General features: G+C 43.8%; 4 protein-coding genes across 12 annotated transcripts; 2 read left to right on the top strand and 2 right to left on the bottom strand.

Moving 5' to 3' along the window:
- Positions 1 to 194: 194 nt before the first annotated feature.
- LOC147240863 (uncharacterized) lies at positions 195 to 2,652 on the bottom strand. The gene is made up of 4 exons (XM_086192463.1): positions 2,259 to 2,652; positions 1,791 to 1,869; positions 1,462 to 1,683; positions 195 to 1,382 (listed from the first exon to the last, which is right to left on the bottom strand). Exons 1-4 carry the CDS (start codon positions 2,310 to 2,312, stop codon positions 991 to 993), a joined length of 747 nt encoding a protein of 248 aa, XP_086048589.1. The 5' UTR covers positions 2,313 to 2,652; the 3' UTR covers positions 195 to 990.
- Positions 2,477 to 6,984, top strand: klhl7 (kelch-like family member 7). 2 transcript variants are annotated; one of them, XR_015111105.1, is made up of 12 exons: positions 2,477 to 3,158; positions 3,537 to 3,639; positions 3,894 to 3,987; positions 4,144 to 4,268; positions 4,367 to 4,542; positions 4,738 to 4,912; positions 5,049 to 5,191; positions 5,315 to 5,555; positions 5,679 to 5,880; positions 6,033 to 6,138; positions 6,263 to 6,446; positions 6,576 to 6,720. XR_015111105.1 is itself a non-coding variant. In XM_086192462.1 (12 exons), exons 1-12 carry the CDS (start codon positions 3,030 to 3,032, stop codon positions 6,739 to 6,741), a joined length of 1,836 nt encoding a protein of 611 aa, XP_086048588.1. In that variant the 5' UTR covers positions 2,478 to 3,029; the 3' UTR covers positions 6,742 to 6,984. The 2 variants fall into 2 exon arrangements, 1 of the variants encoding a protein (XP_086048588.1); XM_086192462.1 differs by having other exon boundaries at positions 2,478 to 3,158; positions 6,033 to 6,130; positions 6,576 to 6,984.
- Positions 6,698 to 11,748, bottom strand: aste1b (asteroid structure-specific endonuclease 1b). 8 transcript variants are annotated; one of them, XM_086192456.1, is made up of 7 exons: positions 11,010 to 11,034; positions 10,783 to 10,832; positions 10,393 to 10,643; positions 9,763 to 10,029; positions 8,400 to 9,689; positions 8,125 to 8,317; positions 6,701 to 7,677 (listed from the first exon to the last, which is right to left on the bottom strand). In XM_086192456.1, exons 3-7 carry the CDS (start codon positions 10,628 to 10,630, stop codon positions 7,374 to 7,376), a joined length of 2,292 nt encoding a protein of 763 aa, XP_086048582.1. In that variant the 5' UTR covers positions 10,631 to 10,643; positions 10,783 to 10,832; positions 11,010 to 11,034; the 3' UTR covers positions 6,701 to 7,373. The 8 variants fall into 8 exon arrangements, 7 of the variants coding, with proteins under 7 accessions (XP_086048587.1, XP_086048582.1, XP_086048583.1 ...); XM_086192454.1 differs by having other exon boundaries at positions 6,702 to 7,677; positions 10,783 to 10,844; positions 11,010 to 11,040; XM_086192455.1 differs by lacking the exon at positions 11,010 to 11,034 and adding an exon at positions 10,956 to 11,003 and having other exon boundaries at positions 6,702 to 7,677; positions 10,783 to 10,844.
- Positions 11,250 to 20,087, top strand: smarcc1b (SWI/SNF related BAF chromatin remodeling complex subunit C1b). The gene is made up of 28 exons (XM_086192453.1): positions 11,250 to 11,515; positions 11,808 to 11,927; positions 12,285 to 12,370; positions 12,462 to 12,543; positions 12,654 to 12,746; positions 13,329 to 13,398; positions 13,499 to 13,568; positions 13,641 to 13,716; positions 13,845 to 13,970; positions 14,097 to 14,179; positions 14,284 to 14,390; positions 14,546 to 14,605; positions 14,944 to 14,972; positions 15,068 to 15,183; positions 15,301 to 15,372; positions 15,479 to 15,592; positions 15,862 to 16,015; positions 16,122 to 16,232; positions 16,369 to 16,428; positions 16,666 to 16,924; positions 17,016 to 17,087; positions 17,194 to 17,240; positions 17,393 to 17,471; positions 17,543 to 17,685; positions 18,696 to 18,830; positions 18,973 to 19,105; positions 19,600 to 19,686; positions 19,785 to 20,087. The coding sequence occupies exons 1-28, from the start codon at positions 11,339 to 11,341 to the stop codon at positions 19,850 to 19,852; spliced, it is 2,829 nt and encodes a 942-aa protein (XP_086048579.1). The 5' UTR covers positions 11,250 to 11,338; the 3' UTR covers positions 19,853 to 20,087.
- The last annotated feature ends 736 nt before the right edge of the window (positions 20,088 to 20,823 follow it).

Below are 20,823 nucleotides of genomic sequence, written 5' to 3'. Positions count from 1 at the left end.
ATGATAGTAAGAAATGATGAACAGGCAGCATTTACACCCTATATTGATCGTTTTTGTGTTAATTAAATTACATTTGCTTATCTTAGGCTTAAAATACGCCTTTGTTTATGGACCTTGAGTTTTCTTAATTTCAATCTTAACACCATATAATCACCATAACACGGGAAGATATAAACACATACTCAGAGAACACGTGTACAATGCATAAATAAAGCTTGTTTAATGAATTTGACGTGTGTTCATTTATGCGTAAAGGTTACACTTTGAAAATGAACAACTGTGTTCTAAAGCCAAATCCTGGAAAATCACACTAAATTAATCTATTAAGCTGAAGGAAAAGGCAGAACTCTAAAACTGTCTCTATCTGATTAATAATGCATAGCAACTCGACGATGACCTTTGGAATAATGGGTTTTCCGAAATTAATTATCAAGATGGAAAATAACCGTGTATCTTCTGGCTTTCACATTAATAGCAGCTGTTTTAATCAGTTTTTTAAAAAAAAAGACAATGGGGTTTCTTAGACAATGAGCAGAAAATCTGTTCTGTCTGAACGTTACAGTAACAAACAGGACCAGTAACATTTCTTTTCATGGTTCTTGTGTATTTCTGACGAAGGAGACACAATAATTCAACAATTATATTATCAAAAGTAATTTATTTTGAAACATTTCTACGTGAGAAGCTTATAAACTATAAAAGTGATTGTGCACCGCTCTCTAGTGTTTTCAAGTGATATTACATGTATTAGTGAATATTCAACTCTCCACAATATCCTGCGTTTTAAATATGACTGTCAGTTTCAACCACATTCTTGATTATTTGTATTTAGATTTTAAAAAGGCAGATATGACCTCAAGTTTGTTTATGTAATTTCTGATCCTAACTATGAGTTGTGTTTATGACAAATACCATAGATGAAGCTCTTCCAGACAGTCTATGCCCCCAACTGTCGAAAAATTTAATCTTTACTGAACTTTGTTGTATGAACTACAGATGAGCCCCTGCTATCGCTGCAGCCTCAGTGAGGACTTCTCCGGCTCGTTGTCTGTATTTCAGCGATAACTCTTTCGCCCTCCTCACTTCCTTCATGTTCTCCTCCAGGTTCTCTGTCAGTCTTCCTTGCTCCTGGTACGATGCCGCTGCGGCCATCACTTGCTCAGACGTTTGATCCTTGCATCTGAGCAGCCAACCTATCAGCTCTTGAAGTGTGACACCCTTTGACATGGTGGCCTTAGTGCTCTCAGACATGCACTTCAGTTCATCCTGAGCAAAACGCAGATCTGGAGGCAGTAGCAGGCTTTCGACCTCTGACCCCAAAGGAACCACGCAGAGGTAGAAGACATAGCCCTTCATCTTGATGGAGATCCTGTACTTGTCCCCTGGAAAGAGGTGTGGAAGGAGTACAGCAAAGAGACTCTGCAGCCTGGGGATAATTTGACCTCTCCAAGGTTCACTCACCGTGCTCTTCTCTGATCCTCCCCACACATTCAGATATAGTCAGGCGATCATCTTGAGGACAGCCGCAACTCTGTCGCAGGTTGTTGACGTGTCGGACCATGGACTCGTAGTATTCCTGCTGCTCATTGAAGGTCTCGGCCATGTCAGAAAACCTCTGATCCAACTCTGGCACGCACACCCGCCTCATCACCAGCCGACCGATCCGTCTCACAGCCTGGGCATCTAGCAGGAAAACCAACACACAAACCAACAGGAGCTGTTGACTGGTTCTTCTGATTGAAAAAAACAAAAAAACAAAACACACATCTGGAAGGAACATAACAACGTACCACTGTGTGCCGGACGGGTCTTCCTGACTGATTCAACTCCGTATGGTTCGGGTTGTGAGGGCTGTAAGAGAGGCTGCCTCTAAAGGAACGAAGTTGACATGGAGTCTCAGAATCAGTGTTTCCTTCTAATAATAGCTTTTGGGCCGCCAAAAACCACCTGGACCCATGTTATCACGTCGTAACAAATTCATATAGCAGACAACCCAAGATGCAACACTATCATCTTTGTATTTTTGTATTTATCAGTGGTGAAAGATCAATGAGGTTACTAAATTCAATTTAACATTTTTGTGACATTTTTATCTGACACTTGTAGATGCAATACTGTTTTAGTCCTCTCGTTCAATTGTCAGTAACGTAATCCGGCAACGCAAAGCAGTGATAAAGTTTATGGCGTAAACCCGAGGGAAACATCTCAATTCTCTCTCTTTCGATCGCGTAGATAACCTCATGCACTCGAACACTTACCTCATTGGCGGAGTTTTCACTTGGGACGCAGCAACAGCAGAGAAAACGGAGCATTTTCTGCTGCTCTCACACTATGTTTTCGGGTCAATTACTTCTGACAACGGAGTCCGCATTCCAAATGACGTCAGCGTCATGCGACTGTTGAAAAGATTTTCTCCCTGCCGAGTTATGTATTTGTCCATAACTGTACAGATATGACAGGTGCGCCCGAGAAGAGCTGCGTCAACAAGGAACTGCGGTCATCATTGGCTGTACAGCCCTTTCTGATATCGTGAATATTTACTTCTCATATTAGATTAAAAACTATAATTTATTGTTCTGAAACTGAAATGTTCTCTCTCTAAACATTGTTGAAAGATAACTAATCAGTTCCGCAATCCTGCAGGTTCCCGTGTAGTGTGTCAGGTCTGCCGATGGAGGGCAAACATGAGCACGATGGATCAAACTTTAAACCGTAGAAGAAAAATCTGCCCCATCCTTTCAAGCGTTAGTTTAAAATGTAAAAGTGAACGCACTGTTCTTTATTTTATCTCCACCCCGTGTCCATATTCAAGGCCATAACTTGCGGTATTCTCCGAGAGCTTTCATGGTGAAGTCGTAGCTAAACCGGAGGCTTTTTAAGATATTAAATCACAGCTAGCTGCTGCTGGCTAGCTAGCAGTTAGCCTCAGTGGCTTAGCATCGGAGAGAGGGCAGCTGCGCACTAATGGTATCGCTTGTGGACGGGTTTTTATTTTTTATTTGACTGAAGGTATCCTCTACCAGCCTGATATGACGGGACTGGCTTCTCCAGAGAAGGCGTCATGCCCCAAGAAGAAGAGCGAGAGGAAATGTGCTACCAAAGAGGAGTATAGACAGCTGTCCAGCATCATGGGAGGCATGAACAACCTGAGGAAGCAGGTGAGAGAGGGTGACACGGGGGAGACATACGGAGCTCTGGATGGGCCATAGGGAAAGGAAGCACCTATTATGAGGCTTCGAGATGTAACTTGTTCCTTTAATGTTGTTATTTTAGGCCACAACTCGTTCAAAATGTAAAACAGAAAAATTTAGGGAACAAGTTATTGCTTGTGATCTCAACTAAATTGAGTGAACAAGTTCTATCACATGGCAATGAATTAATCACTTCGAGGTAACATATCGCTTTCTATGATGTTCTCAAAAAATCTTTGGCCACTCCAGGGGTCTGTAGAGATACAAATGAATAAAAGTGTATTATTGAGGTGTGTGTGTGTGTGTGTGTGTGTGTGTGTGTGTGTGTGTGTGTGTGTGTGTCAGGGTACCCTCTGTGATGTGACCCTGGTGGTTCAGGGGAAACACTTCCCAGCCCACAGAGTAGTGCTTGCAGCTGCCAGCCACTTCTTCAGCCTCATGTTCACCAGTAAGTGTTCACACTCAAACACACACACACACACACTTGATATTTAGTGCATTTATTCAGCCTTAATGGATCAATGTAGAAAAGGATTTAACTTAGTTGGTGTAGAGGTTGTGACACTGAATAAGCACCTGTATTCAAGTAAGCACCTTGAAGGGAACAATGTCAACGAGAACCACAGGTAGAACTCCAGTCACTACTTAGCACGATGCCACATGTGTTTGATCATGTCTGTAATCTTTTCACTTGACTTCCAGCCAGCATGATGGAGTCGATGTCCCATGAGGTAGAACTCAGGAGTGCTGAGCCTGAAATTATTGAGCTGCTGATCGAATTTATCTACACAGCTCGGTAAGATGAAAACATAAAGATGACAAAAGTGCGGGAGCATAATCGTTCATAAAATTCCCCTCACTTTGCACAAAGTTCTCCTTGTTCAAGCTGCTACTATGTTTACACATCATGTTGCGTTGTCATCAGAACCAACTCAGTATATGTGTGTGCCAGGATTTCAGTAAACAGCAGTAATGTCCAGTCTCTGCTGGATGCAGCCAACCAGTACCAGATTGAGCCAGTGAAGAAGATGTGTGTGGAGTTCCTCAAAGGACAGATAGATGCAACAAACTGCCTGGGTGAGGACGTAAATGCCATCAGGTTGATTCTGTCTCACGTTATGTTAAGAATTCATGTGACTCTAAGGCAATATGCTCCCTTTTCCGTGCTCCTGTAGGAATCTCATCCCTGGCCGACTGTATGGACTGTCCTGAGCTGAAGGCAGCAGCAGAGGACTTTTTCCAGCTTCACTTCACTGAAGTGTACAAACTGGATGAGTTTCTGCAACTGGACGTTAAGCAGCTCACACATCTTTTGCATCAGGACAAACTCACCGTCCGGGCCGAAGCCCAGGTACGCATCTGTTGCAACTCAATTTTACGGGCCTCATGCATGAAATGTCCTTGCATACCAAAGGGCTTTTCTTAGCCCTCAAATTGCAAGAGATTAAGTTAAATTAATGAATTTGCTCACTTAGATTCATGGAAATATTGGGGAGCTTTGAAGTGACTGTTTTTAATCCGTGTTTTTAATCTGATTTACGTACAGATTTACGACGGAGCAATGCGCTGGCTGAAGTACGATGTGTGTAACCGACAGCGGTATATGGTGGAAGTGTTGGGATGTGTTCGCTTCCCCCTGGTCTCCAAAACCTTCCTGTCCAAGACGGTGCAGGCAGAGCCCCTCATCCAGGACAACCCCCAGTGCCTCAAGATGGTCATCAGTGCGTAGAAACACACACTTACACGTTCTAAGTTGATCATCACTGTGAATACATTTATAAATATGGCAGTTAGTAGAGTGAAACTGCTCTTCTGCAACACAAACAAAACCTGCCTGTGGTTTCTGCTCCATCCCAGGTGGGATGCGCTACCACCTGCTGTCCCTGGAGGACAGGGAGGATCTAGGGGAGAGCAGCCGACCGCGACGCAAGAAGCACGATTATCGAATTGCTTTGTTTGGAGGATCGCAGCCGCAGTCCTGCCGCTACTTCAATCCCAAGGTAGCAGATTGTACTCACGCTGCAGTCAAGTTGCATCGTAGAATTTTGTTGCTGAATCATGTTAAGCGGAAACTAACAGTGTGCAGTGAAGTCGAATCATATGTGACGTTGGTCTCCATGCAGGACTCTAGTTGGTCAGATATCCGCTGCCCATTTGAGAAGCGCCGGGACGCTACAGCTGTCTTCTGGGACAATGTGGTCTACATCCTGGGCGGCTCGCAGCTTTTCCCCATTAAACGTATGGACTGCTACAACGTCCTGAAGGACAGCTGGTACTCCAAGCTCGGTCCTCCCACACCTCGCGATAGCCTGGCCGCCTGTGCTGCCCAGGGCAAGATCTACACATCTGGAGGATCGGAAGTGGGTGAGCACAGCGAGCTCTCGAATGAATGGCTTCAAAGATAGTGGAGCACTATTATGGGAGGAGTAGCACACTTGTCTTGACGTACTGAATCATCTCGGTGTGTGTGCGTGTGTGTGCGCATAGGCAGCTCAGCCCTGGATCTTTTTGAGTGCTATGACACAAGGACGGAGTCATGGCAGGTGAAAAGCAGCATGCTGATGGCGCGCTGCAGCCACGGCTCCGTGGAGGCCAACGGGCTCATCTACGTCTGTGGAGGGACAGTTGGCAACAATGTCTCAGGCAGGATCCTCAACAACTGTGAGGTCTATGATCCCAACACACAGCAGTGAGTCAAACAGCTATAACACCTAGTTATGTACTGTGTGTGTGTGTGTGTGTGTGTGTGTGTGTGTGTGTGTGTGTTTACATGAATATAAGGACACTTGCATTATGGATCAGCACCTACTACTAATGGTTACTCCGTCTTCATATCCTCAGATGGAGGGAGCTGTGTGGGATGAGAGAGGCCCGGAAGAACCATGGGCTAGTGGTGGTCAACAACAGGATCTATGCTGTTGGGGGGCAGGGGGCCATGGGTAATAAGGCAATTATTACCAGGACTACTTTACTTGATAATGAGTAGTAATACAAGTCAATGTAATAACTGTAGCAAGTATAAAACATAAAACTTTGCGTGTGTGTGTGTTGTTGTTTGTTTTTATTTTTAGGCGGACTGGACTCAGTGGAGTACTACGACATTCTCAGTAATGAGTGGCGTGCTGCCTCGCCGATGCCTTGGCGAGGTGTAACTGTGAAGTGTGCGGCAGTTGCTGATGTCATCTACGTGCTGGCAGGGTTCCAAGGAGTAGGGCGGCTCGGACATGTGCTGGAGTACCACACTGACTCTGACAGGTGTGTGCACCACAGAAACTTTCTAAAGACTAAACTCCCATTAAATCTGTCACTTTTACATCAGCGGCGCATTTACACGAGGAAATGATTTAAAAAAACATTTTTTTGTCCAATTTCTTTTGTGTTCAGGTGGGTGACATGCAGCAAGGTGCGAGCTTTTCCCGTCACCAGCTGCCTGATCTGTGTGGTCGACACATGTGGGGTCAATGAAGATGAGGACATGGACCTCATTGAGTCTCAGACACACACGGTTCCTGGTGCCTCTTCATCTGCTTCAACTTCCTCATCCTCATAGGAAACAAGGAAGTGTGTATGAAGTCAGCGGAGATGATAGGGTTTTAAAAGACAAATGGTCAGAAAAAAAACTTTATAAACTTGTATATTGTAATTGTTTTGGTTAATTAATTTAAAACACACTTGGAGAATGAATGAACATTTTATTCTCAGCCATGTGATCGAGTAATAAGTATCTGAATGTGATCGCTAAAAACGTTGAGTTTCTGTATTTTTTTATTAATATTAAATATGAGTAAACATCTGTAGCGCATCAAATTCATTGCGTTAAGGCACAAAGACATGACAATAGCTGCCAGATTTAGATAGTAAGACGTCCGTCTGTTCATTGTTAAAATGTGGACATTGAATAAGAAAGTTGAAACTGACAACATGGATTATTTTGATATTCATAAAAGTTCATAAATCTGTTAAAATATTGCAGGATTTAGCGAGGTCTTTGATACATGAACGCATGATTTGAACAGGCAGCAGAACATTTTAGCACAGCAGAGAGCAATGGATTAAAGTTAGATGAGTGCAACATGGTTCTAAAGTTAAACTCAGTGGCAAAAAAAATTGTTTTTCTTCCTCCCTGAGCATCTTTTAGAACCTATTGTGGAATGTCCTCCCTATCTTGCAAATACCTCCTCATCAGTCGTCATCATCCCAATCCTCCTCACTCAGAAGAAGAGCAAACCTGTTGTTTATCTCCTCGGTCCCTCTCCCTCCTCCTCTCCTACCTCTCCCTTTCCCTCTCCTACCGCGTCCTCTGCCTCTCCCCCTCCCGCCTGGTGCTGCTGAAGAGGGATGGGCTTTGTAGCTGCAGTTCCTCACAGCTTGCAGCAGGGTGAAGTAGAGATGTCCAGAAAAGGAACCTCCGGCTAGAAGGGATTCAGCTGCTCGGCCGCCTTTCAGATACTTGAGGAGGCCGTGCACCAAGGTCCCGCTGAACAAACTGAAGGGGTGACACACAGGGAGGAAGGCAACCAACTCACCAACATATGCGCAAAAAAAAAAAAAAAAATTCACTGGTGACTTTTGAAGCAACACGTCAAACTCACTCAACACAATGCATACCTGCCTTAGTGAAGATGTAATGAAATTTCCTCCTGGTATTTCCGACATAAATTCACAAGAATTGGATGGAAGTGAGGTCACAGTGACCTTCACCTTTCAGCAAAATCTGTTTAGTTCATCTTTAAGTCCAAGTGGACAAGCGTTTCAGAGATATCATGTTGACAAGAATGTGATGGCTCAGCTGTAGTGTGCAGAAGCATAATAAATACTTGACAAGTTAATTATAAGTTGAAAATAGTTATTAGCTGCCACAGTAGTTCTCCTTCACCTTCTGGTGTAGATAAGTTGTAAATGCAACCAATGTGTAAATTATTTTATATCTTACCGTGGAAGATAGGGAACAGGCAATGGCAGGAGCATCAGCTGATTGAGAGACAAGGCGCTCCAGAGGCAAGCCTGCCATTGGCTGAAACTGTGAGCCACTCCGATATCCAAGCCCCGCCTCTCCCCTGCTCTCACACATTGTCGCTGCATCCCTGTTAACACCTGGCGCTCTGCGGGCCAGTTCATCTGTGGAACTGTTTTGGAGGACTTTCAGGTTTTAAAACCACAACCTGTGCTTCAGGAGTTAAAAGAAATATGCCACCTTATATGACTAACCTGCATCTTGGTAATGGTTGGACCCAGTCTGGTTGATCCAGGACAGCTCTCCATAAACCATGCCAAGCACCAAAGCTTGTAGTTGGTGCTGTGAGGGTGTGGGGACAGCCTCCTTGAGCCAGAAGCCTGTCACTGCTACAGCTAGTTTAAAGTGGGGAGGAACAGGAAGCAATGCAGACTCCTTCACTCCTAAGACCTCTAACAGGGTACCAAGACGAACTGCAACAGGAGCCTGAAAGATAACCAACTCACGTGAATAATTTTCACAGGATCCAGGCCAAAACTGTTGCAAGCAGAACACAACTATCAGGTTTACCTGGCTGAGTATATCCAGGCATAGGTGGGATTTGAGATTGGCCTGCACTTGGTTCTTCTTCAAGTTCAAGTCAAGACGGTCGAACTCCTCCACACACATAGGAGCGCTACAGCCCTGACTTTGCACAGCGGTTGCACCAGCCACTTGTTCACTGCTAAACTCAACATTTGCACCTCCAGGTCCTTGTCCCCTGCCAGCCCGACCTCTCCCACCTCTCTTACCCTGTGATTTGACTCCTGAGCCCTTCGGTAGCTGAGTATTTCCACCCCTCCCTTGAGTCACTTTGTCTTGGCCTCTCTGCAGTAATATCCCATATATAGCCTGGCGGATAGCTCTGGCACTACAGTGGCTGCTTGGTAACTTGCTGTTCTCCACCTGTGGAATGAGCAATACCCTCTGCATCACCACAGCATCCAACACTAAGGGAGCCAAACTCCCCTGTGCTGCAGCTTGTGACAGCCACTCTGGTAGCTGTGCAAGAAGATAGGACTGCCCTCCTGGAGCTGCTTTACCCCCTGAGAACCAGTGAGCCAAGGAGCTTTGAGGGGTGATATGGTACTCCTGCATACCAGCCCATAGCTGTGAGCTAAGGCCACCTTTGGCTCCTTTCTTACCCCTACCGTCATTCTCCCCCATTAACCTGCTTACTTCTGCCAGGGCCTCCCCTGAAGAAGAGAAAGAGGACAGCCAGAGAAGGAGGCCCTCAATGCGTGATGCAGGTGCTCTGTTTTTACCCCGACCTCCACCTCTCCCTAGATTACTCACATCTATCAGGGCAAGGAGTGTTTCGGCATCTTTTGGACTCCCATAGTCATTGCCAGTCAGAACAGCACAAAGGGGGAGTAACTCCCGGTTCATACCCCCAAACCAGCGGCACAGATTGTTGGTGGTGTAGCAGCGAGCAGAGATGTAGCGGTGTGAGGCTTTACCATTAAGGTTGGTCCACTGGAAAAAACGGAATGGCAGATAACCCCCTAAGGAAAGAAAACATGACATGTAAAGGGTGATGAAAAAAATATCAAAATCAGTCGATGTTCCTGTCACTACCTGGCAGGTCAAAGATATAGAAGTCACTGTCGTTGGTCAGAACGGGGCACTTCCACTGGTGAGCCAGCGAGGCAATCTCCCAGTCTGCCTCGGCTGGACACTGGACCAGCGGGACTCCCCTCTGGATGAGAACATGAATGAACACATCTCTTGTGAGAATGGGGAGAACCGAGCCACTCCGGCCATGAGAGATGCTGTCAGCCTCCCTTATCTTGGACTGCAAACGCTGCCGCAGAGTGGCAAACTTTTTATCACTGGGGTCCATACCTTATTAACAAAAGAGAGAAAATTAAATATATATTCAAAAAATGTAGAATTTCTAGAGTTTGTTTATTAAGGGATGGAAGAAGCCTTTTGCATGAGATCCGAAAGCTCTGCTAGGAAACTGACACAGAGGAGTTGCCTACAACACAGACCGACACGTGTAAACATTGTAAAAAACAACAAGAAGAAAAAACTGGGCTGATACCAATATATATACAGTATATTAAAAAAATACACATATCTGTCAACACGGATCAAGTGCCTACAATATTGTGGATCCCTAATATTTATTCTTGACATAAACTATAACTGCATCCACTAAATGCGTGTTTGCTAATGAAATAAAAGCTACTCAAGCATCGATACCTCCATCCAGAACTACGTAGGGCTGGATGTCACAGGCTGCAAGAGCGCAGAGGAACTGGATGAGCAGGCACGCAAACGCATCATAGTCGCCTCCATGCTGTTGGTCCAAACCGTGAGTAAAGTAGAGACGGAAGTAGAGACTGCAGCCGTCAATCACCAGGCGGCTGTCCCTGAGTTTGACATCATGGAAGAAGTGGCTGTTTCCCTCCACATAGGTGGTAAGACCCTGGACACCCATAGGATCTCAGCGTCTAGAAACACACGGACAGAGAAGACACAATTGAGATTCCTCACCGCGGTGCTCGCCACTTGTTAAACACCACAGTGTCTACTTGGTCCTGAGGATTTCATAATACGACGGAAAGCAAAATATCACTTAAATTCAATTACCTATACTTTGTAGCCCGGTTGAGGTTGTTCCGTTTTTTCAGCAAACCTCCCTGTCAAAGTCTCTAGTTATTATTATGACATAAAAGAAATTGCCGCATTAAAATAATTCAATTGTTCTGCCAGCAAGTCATTGTTAAATAAAATGTTTCACACAAAATCAGGAAATAAATTACGTTAAAGGCTTGTTTGTGATGAACAGCAAAAATATACAGAAATGTGCTACTAACCGTCTGTTTACATGTCTCGCCACTATTTCCTTGAAATAACTGAAATACTTCAAAATAAAAGCACTATCCTGTCGTAAACCTGTATATGTTGCTTCGTATAGATTAATATTTGCGGATATCGTACGCTAATTTTATTTCAAACAATACAGCAAACGATTCAAATTCAACGCACATGAAAATTTTTTGAAAATTTAAATTTATAAATAAGTAAAATCTTATGTCGAACTGCGATGATCGCGTTGGCTCTCGCGAGAGAAACTGAGAAAACAGAAGCTAGCAAACGCGCTAGCTAGTTTTGTTATCCTGTTAGGGAATAATTTCGGTTTACTATGGCCACAATGTCCGGGGGAACAAACCTTGAGCTTTCCGGGACAATCCACGCCGGCTCCGGGACGGCCACACACCGTAAAAAAGACAGCAGTCCGCCGGCCAGGTTTTGGGAGAGTCCTGATACTTTAGCCCAGCTGGAGGTAGTGCGACAGTGGATCGGGAAGCACTACAAAAAGGTAGTTAGCTGCGAGGAAGCTGGCTAAAAAGCTAGCTAGTCACCCAACCTGCAGGTCCTGTGACCCAAATTATAAATAAACGTTTCAAAATAGATAACATTTTATAAAGAGGGCTGATTAATATAAAGCACCAACAAATGTTCCGTTATTTCAGTAGATAGATCCTGGAGGTCAGTAACGCAAATGCAGCTGTTAAGTTGGCGAGATAAATGGCACGTAAGTTAATGTTTTGATAGAGCGTGATAATCAATACTATTATTTATAGCCCAAATGTGTGTGTGTGTGTGCATAGTTTGTTCTGGTGGATGCTCCATCATGTCAAGCGCTGGCTGCAGTAACCCTGCAGCTTCTCCAGTTTCAAGAAGATGCCTTTGGCAGACAAGTTAACAGTCCTGCTCGCACTAAACTGCCCGTAAGTCTCTCTCTCGCTGGTTCTCCTCATCACAGTCACGTTTCACTTATTTTACTGATACTGAAATACTCGATCCTTTTAGTGTCAGCAGTCTCCAACTTATGTGGTGCATTTTTAAGTGTTTTTCTTGCATTTTTAAGTGATATACACTGCTGAATAGTTCCATGACCTTTCATGGTAGAAAGTACTTGAGTTAGTTTGGACATTTAACTTTCAGAGGATACAAATATATAGTAACACTTGACAAAAGACTGCCTTCATTGGTTAAAAGGTTGAAAGAAAGCATGGCATCTTTAATTCTCACAAGACTTGCTGAGAGATGCAAAACAAAAACACACTTTTTCTATTTATGTGCAGGCACAATGCTTCCTGGACCTGCGGCCAGGGGGTGGACTCTGTCATATTCTTGGAACTGCTTACAAGTTCAAGGCTGAACAGGGCTGGTGAGTCGTAAACTTCAGTATCCCTCACAAAACTGCTCTGCAGTTGTTGATCCCTCCTTGCTGTGACATTGATAAACTTTTTTCCTGACAGGCGAAGGTTTGACCTGCAGAATCCGTCGAGAACTGAACGGAATGTTGAGATGTTTGGTATGATTGAAAAGGCACTGATGCAGGTGACCAAGATACACACACACACACACACACACACACACACACACATAGACACCTGCCCACAATTGACACCCCGTTGATGAATGACTTCATGTGTTTTGTGTATCAACAGCACAATTGTATGTCACTGCCGATGGTTTATCTGGACCCTACACTGGATCAGGACCTGGCTGGTAGAATTTCTGGCATCATCATCAAGCACCAGGTACAAAATGTGGGATGAGTGGACTGATTATTAAACAGACTAAATCATAACTAAATATTAAAATGACACTGAGTTAGGTCTTGTTAATTATACTGTCTTTTTTTTATACCTCTTTATTTTTATTTTAATCACATTGATACTTTCTGTCCTTTTTAACATTTTATTAATCTAATTTAGTAATTTCACTAAATCTTTCATCCTTTATTAATAATTGCACAAATATTATTTGATGATTTTATCCTTATTTCTTTATCTTTCAGTCTTTTTATATTTTTTCTCAATTAAATACCTTTATTTTTATTCCTTACATATTTATTGATGACATATCATTTTTAATATATATTTGATTGATTTATTTTATTTGTTTACATTATACTTCCTTCTCTGCATTAATAAGTCCTTTATATTATTTTTCTATCAAATATTTTCCCTTTTAGAATAATTAGCTGTTTATTTTGTTTCTTATTTTTTAGTCACTTCATTTTTTTTCCCTGCCTCTAGTGTTTCCGCATTGCAGACAGCATTTTCTCAGTTCCTGTTTTTACTGTGTGTGCCACTAAGTCACATTTTGTGCGTCTGCAGGGTGCACTCACCGAGGACCGCGCACTTGCCAGTCACCACATTTATTCCTCTCTTGCTTCTCCAGAGGAAGGTCAGTCATCGTCTGACCATGTGTGTACACGTGATATTTTTGTAAAAGTGCCAGAATTTTACTGGATACGTTTTTTTTTTTAAAATATGCGTATTTTCAGATGAGTGGATGCGCCCCGTCATGCGAAAACAAAACCACACCCTGGTACACTGGGGCATGCACCCTGACAGGTAATGCGCAAGCACATATTCAAATTTCCCCGCATAAACAGAGTACATGACCGCTGTTTGTCTTTTCAATAGCTATGACAGCTGGTTGTCTTCAAGTGATGTTGACGGAGAGGTTGAAGAGGCCCCACATCCAGAGAAACCTTGGAGGGTGAGCTTATATATGCAGCTGTTACACTGATCTTCCTCACCATACGACACGTATGATCTTTCATGATGAAATGCAACTGAACTCCCTACTTGGTATTTGTTTTTTTTGGGTGTGTCCATGTTCTCCAGGTTCATGCTGGCTGGGTTCTGGACACAGATGTTTTCAACGAGTGGATGAACGAGGAAGACTACTGTGTGGATGACAGGAACGTACCTATCATCCTCCGTCAGCGCATTCACCTACGGGACGAACAGGTGTGTGAGACAGCACAGAGAGTAGGGGTTTGACCAGAACGCACAGCTTCTTTCTTTCTTTCTTTCTTTTTTTTGTTAAACGGGGTTCTTGTTTTTTTCCCCTTTTCTCTCTGTTCTTTCTTTCAGGACTCAAAGTCCACCCCTTTCAAAAAGAGAAGACGCTCCCCATCTCCTCCCTCCTCTGAAGGCAGGAAGAAAGGAAAGAAGGGGTATGTTTTATTCAAACAGCTGTCTGTATGGTATTTCTCTACAATTTCATCATTAAATGCATGTTTGTGTGTGTGTGTGTGTGTGTGTGTTTGTGTGTCTGCAGAAGAAGGCGTGGACAACAGGAGGAAGAACCAGAGGAGGACTTGACCAAAGATATGGAGGACCCTACTCCTGTCCCCAACATGGAGGAAGTTGTACTACCCAAAAATGGTATTCAAAGATACCATAAACAAGAAATGTTCTTGTTTACCAACCAAGAAAAGACCCTAATTTATTTGTTTTTCATATCCTTCTCTCTCTCTCTCTCTCTCTCTCTCTCTCTCTCTCTCTCTCTCTCTCTCTCTCTCTCCCCCCCCCCCTTGTAGTCAACCTGAAAAAGGACAGTGAGAATACACCTGTCAAAGGAGGGACCATGGCAGACCTGGGTAATTGTTTCATGTTCACAAAGGAACACAAAAAGAAAACACGTTAGCCTCCATGTGTCTTTTAGTAGTTTTCAGAAGAGTTGACGCTTCGGAATCCTTCACCCTGTTTTCACTCTCTCCAGAGTGTTTTAGTGTCTCGAAGCTGTAGAAACTGTGTTTACTAAGCAGTTGTCACACACATCAGTTATTAGCACTGAGAATAAAGGCTGACCATTGAGTTTCACTTCTCTGTCTTGATTGCTGATATTGATGGTTCTGGACTGAGGCTAATAAGCTAACATAAAATACTTGCTCTTTCGTTGTGGGTTTTCACTTTTCCCTCAATGTTTGTCTTTCAGATGAGCAGGAGGATGATTTCCCAGGAAGGGTAAATAAATAAATTCATCATTTGTCTTGATTATTCTTTTTTTTTCAGTAATGAATTCATGTGACTAAACCTCATATTTGTGGATGCTTCACCAGGAGGATGAGGAGGGAAGAGTGGAGATATCGCGTCTATCGGAGGGAGAGGAAAACATCACGGAACAAACGCATCATATCATAATACCAAGCTACACATCGTGGTTCAACAATAATAGGTGAGTAACACACACAATAGACAATAATGACAAGGAAATATCAGATTGACAAAAATCCAGTGCCACCCATCTCTAAACCTTCAGCTAACCCTCTGGCTTTGTGTTTATTTTGGTCAGCATCCACGCTATAGAGAAGCGTGCACTTCCTGAATTCTTCAATGGAAAGAATAAGTCAAAGTCTCCAGAAATGTGAGTGCTGCTGACACCCACACATCAGGAAGATACTCCAAAAAAAAAAAAAAAAAAATCCAAGAATGAATGGATCTCACAGCATCATCTCCCCTGCACACTGCAGCTATCTGGCCTACCGTAACTTCATGATCGACACGTACCGGCTCAACCCCCAGGAATACCTCAGCTCAACGTCCTGCAGACGCAACCTGACTGGAGACGTCTGTGCTGTCATGAGGTAATGTGTGCGGGCGTTTGCCACCGTGCAGTATCAACCGCTTTAGCTGACTATGGTAACTTATGTGGGTGTTCTGTTATGCAAATGTGTTAAAAAATTAAATCTGCTGGGAAGAAACACAAGGCATGTGGTGTGGAAAATGGGTCTGCCGTTAAAAAAACAAGCTATTATCTTTTAGTACAAGAGGACAGATGGGATTTAGTCTTTATAGTTCATTTTTTCATATGTGGGGTCAAAATGAACAAGAACAACATATTGTTTGTGTTCAGGGTTCACGCATTTTTGGAGCAGTGGGGTTTGATTAACTACCAGGTGGATGCAGAGAGCAGACCTCTTCCCATGGGACCCCCACCCACCCCTCATTTCAACGTACTGGCTGACACACCATCCGGGTTGGCCCCCCTACAACACAAACCCCTGCAGGTAAAGCGCACGCACACACAGACAGACGCGCACACACACTTGCAGAGCAAACAACTCCTTGTATTATTTCCTGATAAATGTTACCTCTGGCTCTCGCTCACTGCAGGTTTCGGCATCGCAGCACATGCTGTATTTCCCAGAGAGGAGCCGAGAGAAGCCGTCAGACTGCCAGAACTTTGGTTTGCGTACAGACATCTACGCCAGGAAGCACCCAAAGGTGCATAATCATGCATACACTGTTGACATTTATCTTTCATTCATGTTTTACTCATTCCTCTTTCGCTCAGTGTGACGTTAGGAGTTAAACGGATGCTACTATTTTTCCTACGTTATTCTTCTGGTGTCTGTCTCAGACTAAAGGAGCGAGTGCAGGAAGGGAATGGACAGAGCAAGAGACGCTCTTGTTGTTAGAGGTAAGATGAGAATAAGTTGTATTTTTATATTTCTGTTTTAGAAGCTACATTGTAGAGCAGAACAAAGTAAGATACAATAATAATATAACAAATTGAGTTTTCACAATTTTTTTAATGGGCTCAAGTTGATTGAAGCTGTTGAATGATTTTTACTTTGGTGGTCAAAGGCCAAGGTCACTGTGAGAGGCACACATCTCGTTTGGGAAAGCAGACGTACTTCACTCCCTCTCTCCTCAGGCCTTAGAGGTGTACAGAGATGACTGGAACAAAGTGTCCGAGCATGTGGGCTCCAGAACGCAGGATGAATGTATCCTCCACTTCCTTCGTCTGCCGATAGAAGACCCTTATCTGGAGGACTCCTCGGCGTCCCTTGGCCCACTTGCGTACCAGCCCGTGCCTTTCAGCCAATCAGAGAACCCCGTGATGAGCACCGTGGCCTTCTTGGCATCCGTGGTGGATCCACGGGTAGCATCAGCGGCGGCGAAGGCTGCATTAGGTGAGAGACAGAGGGAGTTGATATGAATGGACATAGCTGGTGTGTTTTTATGAAGAGTGAATGTGTGGTGACTGTGTGTCTCTGTCCTCAGAGGAGTTTTCTCGGGTCCATGAGGAATCAGTGGATAAAATCTCTGAAACCTCGAACCAGCTTGACAAGATAGGTGGGTCTGAAGACGATCCACAGGACACACACATTCAAACAACATTTATTTTGTTTTGACTTTGACACTTTTGTTTTGCATTGTTTTATTCCTTTCTATCCTCCAGACTCATTGGATGCAGCAAAAACTGAGACAAATGCCAGCTCTCATCAGGTGATACACACACGAGAGTTTTATAGCTGTATTCTACCCACTGATGATTGTCGTTAATAACTCTGTGTGTGTGTGTGTGTGTGTGTGTGTGTGTGTGTGTGTGTGTGCGCGCGTGTGTGTGTGCGCACGCGTGTGTTTCGGATCTGTTTCAGATCCCTGTTAGGGTGGAGCCCGGTGGGGCAACAGTGGAGGGAGAGAATGCAGAAAACCTACTCGCAGAGGAGAGAGATGGTATGGAGAGATGAAACTGTGTGAATGTGTGCATGTCCATCCATATTAAAGAAAGTGTCTCTTTGATCCAGGAAGGGGAAACGAGGATGAGAGTGTACAGCGGCAGGAGGGAGAAGGGGACGAGGGGAGGGGAGTGATGGAGCAGGATCTGGTTGAAGGCTGCGTTGCCACGGCAGCAGCAGCTGCTCTGGCTTCAGCCGCCACAAAGGCCAAGGTAAAGCTCATCCTCTCATTTCTAAATTGACCAATCCCAGGAAGTCATTGTGAAACGAGGCTTCTCAGTTGTGTTGGAGGGGAGCTCTTAAGAAAACTATGTCAGAACACATCTGGAGATCTGGTAACAAACAACGCTGTTGAGTGAATGTGTTGTTACACTTACAGCTCTTCCCAAATTTAGAGTCTGTTTGTATATTAAAGGGATAGTTCATCCAAAAATTAAAAATTGCATCATTATCAACTCCCCCTCATGCAGACAGTTGCTCGGAGGAATGTTTGTAGTCCACAAAACACTACTGGAGTTTCACAGGAAAGAGTGTTGCAGTTGTCCACAAGTAGATATTTAACTTTTGGGAGAATTACTTCTTCTTAATGGTGACTCAGTAGCAGTCGTAGTGGCTGGCACACTAGCTGCCTTGCTACAGTATCTGATGTTGTAATAGTAATGACCATCACATGACAACAGTTTGCCGTGTCAGTCATTGAGCGCTGAAGATTTTATTAATGTAGTTTGACATTTGAATGTGTTTTTATTTTGTAGTAGAGGTTGGGATGTTATGCCCTCTAGTGGTCATAAGGAAGTTACCATAGTCAGAAAGGAATTAGGGCTGCTCGGCTGCTTGTTTCTCTTTTAATCAGAAATATCTTGCTTGGGATAAACAGATAAAGCAAGAACAAGCCTCTCTTCAGATCTGATGGTTGCCAGGGTGATGAATCCCGACACAACTATGATGATAACAGCGAGTTTTAGAAAAGTTCAGAGAGGTTAACCACTTAGAGAGAACTCACAAAAAAAGGCACTCCGAAAAACGTGTTTTTTTTTGTGTGGCCACATACACACTCCACACTAGAAACAGTTGATGAAACAGCTCCAGCACTCTTCTTCTTTCATGTTCGTTATCTTTTCCTCCTCCACCTCTCTCACTCCCTTGTCACAAGCACTGAAACAACCAGTCCTGCACTCATTTATAATGCCTCCGCTCTCTCCTTCAACTCCGCTACTCGCAGCACTTGGCAGCAGTAGAAGAGAGAAAAATCAAGTCCCTGGTGGCTCTGCTGGTGGAGACCCAGATGAAGAAGCTGGAGATCAAGCTGAGACATTTTGAAGAGCTGGAGACTATCATGGATCGCGAGAAGGAGGCTGTGAGTCCACATGCTGTGCTACGGCTAAGTTTTTACATCTTATTTCTTTTCTGCAAAGACAAATCTAGAAGCAACATACTTATCTCATACCAGTTGTGTGTGTATGCGCGCGCGTGTGTGTGTGTATTTGTTTGTGTCGCAGCTGGAGCAACAGCGGCAGCAGCTTCTGTCAGAGAGACAGACGTTCCACACTGAGCAGATCAAGCAGGCAGAGTTGAAGGTTCGTCAGCAGAGGGAGCAGCAGGGCCAGCCTGGATACACAATGCAGCTCTCAGGTCTGGACACACACAAACACAAACATATTCACACACCCTCACACAGAAAACAAACACCTCCCAAGACATTACACACATAGGAGGTTCAGCTTCTGAATAAAAGCATACATCCACACATTAAAGACACACAAGTTAAACTGTCTCGTCTGTTAGGTAATGATATTATTTTTATTATTCCCTCCACCGTCTGCACAGTAGATTAGTCATACATTGGATTTTCAATTGAAGAACGTTTGAACATAGAGCACGATATTGAATTCATTCTTTTATTCTTAAATAAAACAAAACCTTAAGGGAAGTCAATTTTAAAAAGAACATTTGTAAAACAAACCAGCTCATATTGAGAACGGTTTAGGTTACCTCTGTTCCTACTCGTCCAAACAGTGATTTGGGAAAGTGTAAAAAAAACTCACTAATAAACTTTGTTGAAAAAATATGAATTTATGCAAGTCAAGTATAGTTTTTTACAGTTTAGTGCCACCGCCCTCTTTCAGGCCAGTCCATACCCAACCGGATGATTCCCAGTGGAGGAAATACCCAGACGATGGTCCCTCGACACCCTGGAGCTCCCAATGGCATGTGTGAGTGTTCTTCAGTTGTCGTTGGTCTGATCTGCTGGTATCACGAGTGCGATCCGACTCGACTGGAGGTTCACGCCTTTCTTCTGTTTCTGTCTCAGACCCGTCCTCGCATTCTGATGGGATAGCACCAGCTCAGCCTGGTCCTCCAGCATCAGGCCACAGCTGAACTGAGACCAGAGACACGCACCATCAACCAGGACACACACAGTAACACCGGCACACATGTTCATCAACAACAGCGTTAAGTTGAATTTGGTAACCCTCCAGTAGTCACATGTAGAGGCTGAATGCTTCACAAGCACATGAACATAGTTGATGTGTATTAGGTCAACAACTCAGTCCGTTTTAGATCTGAAATATTTGTGCTCTGCCAGAGTTGAGAAATCTTCAGATTGAACTCGGCTCATTAAAGTTGTTTTTATATTAAACCCTTCTGTTTTATTTTCTGTTGCAGTCCATGGGATTTAGCTGTTCAGGTGCATGAGGAAGTGTTGGTTTCCTTTCTACTACCAACCTCGTGATTCAGGTTTTCATTTCATTTTGTACAAAAAAGTAATCAAAAGGAATCCCATTGTGTTCCTTTTGATTGAATTTGAATGATTAAGTGTGGTGGGTTGAAATTTTGTTGTTCATGGAGGAGCCCCAAACAGGAAAACCAGGACCACAAACAGATACACGCGAAACCACCACTGACAATATGATAAAAATCTAATTTAAAAAACAACCAAGGGGGAATGCGAAGACTGTTAAATGGTTGGACCGAGGAGTGACCCTTGAGGGACACCAAAGGTCACAGGGTGAGCCCGGGGCTTTGCACCTCCTGGGAGACAAATCAAATCTTACATAGAGGTAGGGTCAGAATAAGGACAGGGTGGAGTCAGAACATCGTATGGTATAAGTGGTCAGAGAGGACGTGGCGATAAACGCTGCAGTCGTACCATTTAGAATGAGGAGGGATGGGGAGCCATCTTTGCCTGTGACCCAGACCAGAACTGGTTCTGTGTTGCTGGCCAGGCAGAAGCCAGATTGGAATTTCTCAAAAAGGTTGTTGGATTATAGATCCTGAAGTCTTGAAGCATAGCAGCAAGTACACATGTGTTTTTAAATAACAAGTAAGTAATAGGACAGCCAATACAT

This window comes from Aulostomus chinensis, chromosome 22 (assembly GCF_037954235.1).
Source record: "Aulostomus chinensis isolate RoL2024-O1b breed Wild chromosome 22, RoL_Achi_v1.0, whole genome shotgun sequence".
Taxonomy (NCBI): Eukaryota; Metazoa; Chordata; class Actinopteri; order Syngnathiformes; family Aulostomidae; genus Aulostomus; species Aulostomus chinensis.
Note: the sequence above shows the minus strand (reverse complement) of the source record. Positions and strands in the feature narration are given on the sequence as shown.